Here is an 8,646-nt window from a genome sequence, read left to right on the forward strand (position 1 = left end):
GAGTTTGATTATGAGTGTCAGTCGGCGACATTATCCGTATGTTCAAGTAAAATGAACTGAAAAAAAATATCAACCCGGCAAGGGGTGACGGTTAACAGAGGTGACGGATAATGGGAGGACGGATAATCGAGGTTGCACTGTAGAATGAATTTTTGCTGCGCAAAATAGTACAAGACATATGCAATTGCGCAATTAAAAAAAAACAAAAACAAACACCAGAAAACCTGAACGATATGCATAAAGCTGCGTTTTTACTCACTGAAATTACGTGCGATCCACACAAATTATTCGGTGTTTGAAAACCAAGTCGTTGACAAGTCGAAACAGAGAGATAGTCACAAAGAGAAATATTAGCCTCGGTGCTTTTTTCTTTGGTTTACAAAACGTCTTTGTTCTCGAATGTGAATAATTAAATGGTGTTTCATCGTTTTTTTCTTAAAATTTTTTTTTCATGCAATTTAAGCAGAAAAAATATTTGCGTGATAGTAGTCCGTCGAAATGTGAATACACTAAGAGTGATTTGAACATATGCTCTATCGCTGCACTATATTCATGTCAAGTGAAAAACATATCAAATTCTATTGCATTTTTAGCTCGTAAACTTTATTGGCAAAATGATAACGTGCGGAATGTTGTACACACATAACACTTATATTTTTAAGAGACATTGTAAATTTTCTGATGTCCAAATCGGCACGTTCAATTGATAATATTGAGTTTAAGTGCGATTTGTTGAATGGACGAGGTGAATAAAATATTATGAAATACAATTGGCCGATACCTATACAATGTATAGCACATATGTTTTTATACCGTTCCCCATCATTATCGTACTTTTTCAATATCCGAATTTTATGTATCCTGGTAGATGTGAATGACTGACACCTACTCTAATTCCCCAACATTTTGTGGGATTCCATGTTCAGTTCCTGATTGAACAGGTTTTTCTTTTCTTCGAATCAAATCCGTTACATGTCTTTAAATTCTGGGAACCAAATTAATTTGCATCGACATACAATGGAGCTAATGATTCTCTCTCTATCGCACAAAGAATATCTGAAAGCAATAAAACAAAATGTTGATAAAACTGAAATTGTTACGTCGAATTTGTCGCGCTTTGTGCATAACATGCAATGATGAAATGAAATGAAAATGATAATTTTCCTCATTATTAACTCAGTTGTTCAACAATAATAACAAACCGTTTGGTAAAACCAAATGCGTGCCTAAGTTATTTTTAATCTTCTTTTTCCCCCCGAAGGCGGGGAAATCCATATGGTTGTTGTTGCTTTGAAAAAAAGCTTGCGTTTTATACAAAGTCTTTTTTTCATTCTTCAATTGTCTGATCGTTTTCAGAAAATGATCGAAATCAAGGTATAGCTTTTAAAGAAGTTTAGCGCCGACATTGCATTCGATAAAAAACACATTCATTAAATTTGCGTCATTCAGGTGCATTTTTTAATCGTTGTAATTTTGAGATTTCGTACGGTACAGATCGGAGCGGAGATACACTTGGTGTTCATTTGCCAGTGAAGCACGTCACATGATCGAAGGTAGAAGATGCAAATAAAACACAATCAATATGATTCGGCTTAGTTTGTCGACAGAGACAGTGGCAGTGGAAACAGCAATTGCGAAAAAATTCATTATACTAGACATGTTATGAATTGTAACGCAATTAATTGATGCTGTTTTAGAATTTGTACAAAATTCATCTCACTCAAATTACCTGAATGTATTTTATTGAAGTCAACGTCATCGGATGGCAGCAACACCGAAAACAACTTACATGACAACTGTAGCGACGCGAGCGCCCCCAATTTCAATAGGCAAATCAATGTAATTTCAAAAAAAAATTTCCGAACTAAACAGCGCGACAATTTGAATTTTCTTGATGCTGCCACCCTATGGTCAACGTTAGCGGTCGTATTAAGGCAGACATTTGAAAGGGTATATTGGCTTCATACTCAAAATAAAACTTGTTTATCATTTATGGTTTGCTTAGACATTGGGAATATAATTGAAAATTTAAGCTGGACAATTTGTTGAAAAAAAAATGTGATGAACCTTTGGACATCAAACGTTTCGTCTATGTGAGTTTTTTATTAGTCGAACCCGAGTCTTTAATATATGAGTGACATATTTAATGACTTCTTGATTAAAATATTTAAAAAAAAGTGTCAAATCATTTTATAATCTGACAATTTTAAAGACTAAGTGTATATGCTGAGTTAAATACTCTAAACACCGTAAAAGCTCCCTCATTACTTTTTATAATTAGTAGAAATATGTTCATATTTCTAATTACGTTTAAAAAAAATACCTTTAACACCGTTCAATCTCTGTCAAACTGCCAAATTTTTGTATGAAAAGACCAAAGAATTTTTCATTCCACAAGCGTCGTCGGTTTTTTGTTTCAAACAACATTTTACTAACTTGATACGCTGCACGAAGAATCATAAGTCATTTTGTTGCGTTCGTCAATGTAGTATTTCAACAACGACCACAACAACAATGAAACATCACAAAGTTGGTGTCGTCACGCTGTGTGCATGTGATGTGTTTCAATGATATTTTTTCTTTGCTTCTTCTCCATGATCGAATCTTCGAATTCGACGTGTGTTTTTTTCATCATGCTGCTTCTCCCATTTGTACATAAAATCATATGTATGAGTGTCTGCGTGTGTGTATCTAAATAAGGTGTGTTTAGATGCGTGCGTTTGTTTTAGTTAAAGTGCGACAAATTCTGTCGATGATTGTGGCGATGCAGTGATTATTCCATCGATGTTGTCACCGCCATCGATATAGTTCAGTTATCGTCGCATTCCAATGAGCTCAATGTTTTGATTGGCATAAAAATTAGAAACAGCAAAGTTCAATTTTTACTCATCAAGTATATTTTTTCCAAGAATAAATACCAATGAAGCACTTTCTTTTTCTTTTCAAGATTCTTCTGCTGAACCCGGTAACAAGAAAACTCTCATTTAAAGTGCATTCGTACGTTGGTGTGTTTGTCCGTTAGTTTGATTCGGGTAACGCAACACAACACAACCGCACCGTCACACAATAAAGCACGGTATAAAAAAATAACACTTTCGAATATTTCAAGGTGAATTTTAAAACTACGTCGAGCACAAACACAGACAGTAAACGACCACGTATAATTGCTATCTTCAGCTAAAAGCGTTGATCGTAACGCGTGTAAAAAATTGCTAGCTGTAGCCATGCTCATACTATGTAAAATGGGAGAATTCGGAAGTCACATGACACTTATTTTTCTTTGTTTTATTTGTTCATTGTGCTGCTAATGTGATTTTCTTTGTGCCTGAGAATAGCAATGGATGCCCTCTCGACAACGACACACGTTAAATAAATCAATAAATATGACACACTCGTCCATATATATTAATATTACTGTTGGGTTGTGTTCTTCCGACTTACTCATATTTATTCATTTGTTTTAATTTATCAACTTTTCTATTTTCATCACAGATGATAATGTCAAGCCATTCATGGCTATTGATGGTAACGGTGGCGCTATGCGTTACCGTTATTTGTGCGGCAAGAACATCGTTGCCTTTAACAGACAATCCAGTATTCAACACAATTTCGTCAACAACTGAAAATAGCAAACCAAATGCACCAATCAAAAAATGGGCACCAGATCCAAAAATCCCCTTAGCCGATGATCCAAGGTAAATTGATAGAAATTTTTTAGATTTTTTTTTTTTGACAATTTTTTCGAACATTTATTAATCATAATCACATTGTGCAGATACAACAAAATGTTGCCGATGAAACATTTTGATGCAATCGAAAAGGAAGCTCTGGAAATGCTCCGAAGCTCAACTGATTCATCCGATTCAAACGCGAAAAAAGTGGTGGATATCAAAGAAAATGCAATCGATAAAAATGGAAAATCCTTATCTGATGATGAATACGACGATGAATATGATTACACTAATGATGATATCGATAACGACAGCGATGAAATTGTTTCCATTACACCGAAACCTGTCACCGTATCCACGACAAGGAAAGGTAAGTCTAATTCTATTTGTGTTATTGCGAAATGAATTGAGCACCTGCAATGTATTTGGTTTATACATAAATCAAAAATAAATATAAATATTTTGTTTTTAAATCATTTTGGTTTATGTATTTGCAGCATCAAAAACTACCAAAATTGTTGTGAATACTTCATCGAAGCCCGAAGTTGTTGCAACCGAGAAGGCAAAACCAAGCACACCCAATCCGAAATTGAAGTACATCAGTGATGTAGATAGCGGTATTGATGATGACTACAACGACAACGATGAAGATGGTGGGCATTTACCAAATTCATAAATCGTCCACCATTTTATAGTATACATTTGGGTGATGGTAACTGATTTGATTGCATTTTTTCTATTCTTAGATGACGATGATGACGACGATGAAGATGAGGACACTGATGATCCAATTACATCCAACGAACCAGTCGTCTGTCCAAGAGACTGTATTTGCTCACGCAATATGAATGGATTTATGGTTGCAACCTGCAGTAGGTACGGAATTCATCGTTTTTCCTGATTGAATCAATGCAGAAAGTTTGCTAAAATTTAGATTTTTGGAACATCAAGTCTCGTCTAGACTTTCTCATTACTTTCAATTATGTAATTTTCGACATATTTCGACAGAAAAACAAAAAGTAGCACGGAACTTTTTTTTAAAACCAAAACATATTTCACTGTTTACGGCACATCAGCGAAGTTTCAAAGAATTTAAACCATTTTGAAAAAAATTCAGGTTGAAATGAAACGATTAGGTAAGACAATCGAATGCATTTCTCGTTATCGTTATCGTTTTCAATATCCATTTGAAATTATTGCGGGGTGTCATTTGGAAATTTTCTAGTAAACTTGATACCAACAATTCTAAATGTATTTTGAAACTGACTACGAGGTATGCATTTGATTTTTTTTACACTTCTATGATGAAACACAATGGTCTAGTAAGTCAATTCTAGTTAGCCGAATTATTGCTGTCATACCGAGTCGCTTCATTTCAAGCTGCATTTTTTTCAGTTTGAATTTAACTCGATACACATAGTTTGAATTCTTGTGAAATTGTGCTGATGAGCCGCCACTCGGCCACTCTCACTAACTTTTCGAAAACGAAGATTCGATGTTACCGTTTGTTTTTTCTGTTTGGAATTATGATTTTTCATGGATTGAATTCCTAAAACAATTACATACATTTAACCCAATTTTGTGGTCATTCTCTTCAGACTTGATGCTGGCATTCAGAACTTTTCGGCAGGTATTACCGATCTTGAGGTAGTGAATGTATCACCGCAATATCCAATTGTTTTGGGTGCAAGTTTCTTTAAATTAGTCGGTCTGGAGCACGTGTCATCGATAAAAATCGTGAACTCGTTCATTGCAAATATTCATCCGAAAGCGTTCGAAGGACTTGTCGAATTGTATTCGGTGAATTTGACCAATTCGGGTATCACCATTTTGCATCCGGACACCTTTGCTGAAAATGCTAAATTGCGTCTTCTATCGCTGGATGCCAATGATCTAAGCCAAATGCAACAGAATCAAGCTCCATTCAACGATTATATGCTAAAGGCTCCGTCCGTTGAGGAGCTTTCGTTGTCACGATGCAATCTCAAAAAACTGTTGCCGACCGCATTCGATCGCTTGGAAAATACAATCTTTATCAATTTGGCAAATAATGATTTGCAATCGCTGCCGCCAAATCTTTTCGATAAAGTAACGAACATTGAAGAATTAGACCTGTCTTCAAACAAAATCTCCACTTTGCCCAAGAATATTTTCGCCAAAACATCATTGGCAATTCTCAACTTGAAATACAATCAAATCGAATCGAAGTTGGACTTTGCCACATCGGAAATTCAAAAGCTTGACTTGAGCTACAACAACATTTCGAATGTTGGAAACATGATGTTCAATGAATTGACCGGTTTGACAACATTGCTGCTTAAAGGCAACGGTATCAAGAAAATCCATCAAACATCATTCTTCCCGCTGAAAAATTTGCGCCAAATCGATTTGTCATACAATGATTTGGAGCAAGTTTCATCCACATTGTTTTTGGTGAACAAAGAACTGGATGTGATCCGATTGAATGATAATTATCGATTGAAATCGTTGCCATTGGAAGGTTTCGCATGCGAATCCGGTAAATTCAATGTTTACTTGTTTGATTTGCAAAACTGTGATATCAGCGAACTGGGAGATGATACATTCAAGAATATGCCACGTATGACGACCCTCAACTTGGCCTGGAACAATATTGAAACATTGACCAGGGAATTCTTCAAGAGTATGACTAAATTGATCGAACTGAACTTGAGCAACAATGTCATCAGTGAACTCGAGAATTTGACGTTCTTGAACAATCGCAATTTGAAAAAGGTAAAATTTGAACGTGCAATCAAATGAATACACATTCAATTCACACATTCGGTGTTCCAAATTTTTTCGTTGCTTTATAGTTGAATCTGGCTGGAAATCAATTGCAAAAAATATCGCCACGCATGTTCTTGCCGCTTAAGGATCTGACTGAATTAGATTTAAGTAGCTGTGATCTTGTTGAAATCTGGTCAGAGCAAATTTCGGCCAATCTCCCAACATCGACAGTCCTGAAGAATTTGAAATTGCTTAATGTGTCCAACAACAACATTATTCATGCCCGCCACTCGCATTTCTCGTCCATGGAAAAATTGGAAGTGCTCGATTTAAGCAACAATCATTTGCACTGCGACGATGGATTCAAGAATCTTATTCAGTGGCTTAAGGATCGAAAGGTATATTATTGAGAGAAGAAAATTGGGTGTTATAGAGTGCTCACCACATTTTTGATGGCCCTTGATTTATTTATTACTTTTGATTCTTCTTATAAATAGATCAAAGCTGGCAATATTCACGCTGGATTCAATGCCGAATTAACCGAAAATGGGCATGCAGTAGACTCAAGCGCCTCATACTCGCTTGGCTGGGAATCATTCGCAACGAATGTGTGCGCAGCCCATCAATCGACCAACGTTGATAGCAAGGCAACAGCCAAAACGGACGAGTACGCCGATGAATCAGTCGACAACAGCGACTCAGATGACGAAGACGATGAAGAAGAGGATGATACAGACGAATCAAGTAAGTGTTACAGTGCCTGTCGAACGATGTAAAAAATTGTGAGCATTTTAATTCGCATTTCATTCAATTACTTTCAGCTCAAGCGACCAAGGAATCTGCATCGGTCAACACAGAGGCCGAGGATTTGGACAGTGATGAGGAGGAATATGACGATGATAATGACAATGACAATGAAATTGAAATCAACAGCGGAAACGAATTGCGTGACAAAGACAAGATCATTGCCGAAGAAATCGATGGTCTCAATGACCGTATCATTGATCGTAAGTGTTAATTCAATCACAATTTGCAATTGAAAACAATGTTCAATTTGAAAAAAAAATATCCCCATTTCAGTTGAAGGTGACGAGTTGAGTGGTCATGGAAAATTATTGGCAGTAGCTGTTATGGTTACAACATCAGTATTGGCCGTTATCTTATTGGCAACGCGCATCGTATCAATATTTAGGCACCGCCGTGGCGAGAGATACCGCCAAGCTTTGCTTGCATCAAAGAATTCGATCATCTATCAAAAACTCTCTGAAGAAATCAATGCACCACAAACACCAAAGATTCATCGATATGCTCCGATCAATCAAGTCTAAGAAAGAGCAAATGCTGCCTTCTTCATTGTTTTGTAGCAGCAGTAGCAGCAGTAGCAGCAGCGGCATCAACAACAGCAGCAATAGCATAAATTTACAAATATCCGAACAAAATAGCAAATGAAAAGTGAAAAAGAAAACATTTCCGTACTCACGATAGCTTTCTCAACAAGTTCAAAAACTTCTCTTTTTTGTCCAAATGTAGGAGTTTCGAAATTTACGATGGCCCAACTCACTACATATAGTATAGTACATGAAAAAATGTTGTACTTACATCACAGGATTTTTTTTTAATGGTTGATGCACAGAATATTCCTATACTCGTGGCCATCGTTCCAAAGTCATTCCGATCATACAATAAATCAATATCATGCGGTTGACTTACGTTACTATAATTATTGAAGATTTATCAATTTGTATTTGAAATTAGTCAATTATTTCATTTTTTTTTATTTAATTCAAAACTATATCGTTTTTAATTCCAGTATAAAAAGCCATAATTTCTAATAGATGTACTTAATGAATTAAGATAGAAAAAAAAACTTTTACTGGATTTTCAATAGCATGTGTTAATTTAAGATCTTCTTCGACAGTTAAAAACATTCCAAATTGCATTTAATTTCGAAAGTGAATATAATCCAAAATGGGAAAGAAAAACAACTTTGGTTTGGACAACAAAATCAGCCATCTTAATGTTTAATGTTTTTTTTAAAGAATAAGAAATAAAACGAAACAAAACAATACAAATTCAACACATTCTTTTAATTGCATTGGAGGGAAACTAAGCAAGAAATTTGGGTACGGTGAGTTATTAATGCAACGCTTAGAAATGCAGAAAAAAGAGATAATGATACGCTACCGCAAACGAGATAACTAATTACCAGTTCCGGGTCCAGTACAAT

The 8,646-nt window shown here is 35.6% G+C and overlaps 1 protein-coding gene across 1 annotated transcript; it reads left to right on the forward strand.

The window, feature by feature from the left end:
• The first annotated feature begins 2,069 nt into the window (after positions 1 to 2,069).
• LOC129573608 (uncharacterized) lies at positions 2,070 to 8,491 on the forward strand. The gene is made up of 10 exons (XM_055454364.1): positions 2,070 to 2,093; positions 3,493 to 3,695; positions 3,776 to 4,041; positions 4,169 to 4,324; positions 4,418 to 4,547; positions 5,270 to 6,425; positions 6,506 to 6,817; positions 6,917 to 7,163; positions 7,241 to 7,426; positions 7,500 to 8,491. Exons 2-10 carry the CDS (start codon positions 3,493 to 3,495, stop codon positions 7,745 to 7,747), a joined length of 2,904 nt encoding a protein of 967 aa, XP_055310339.1. The 5' UTR covers positions 2,070 to 2,093; the 3' UTR covers positions 7,748 to 8,491.
• The last annotated feature ends 155 nt before the right edge of the window (positions 8,492 to 8,646 follow it).

This window comes from Sitodiplosis mosellana, unplaced genomic scaffold, assembly GCF_009176505.1.
Source record: "Sitodiplosis mosellana isolate CC-2019 unplaced genomic scaffold, AAFC_SMos_1.0 Smas_scaffold_6102, whole genome shotgun sequence".
NCBI lineage: Eukaryota > Metazoa > Arthropoda > Insecta > Diptera > Cecidomyiidae > Sitodiplosis > Sitodiplosis mosellana.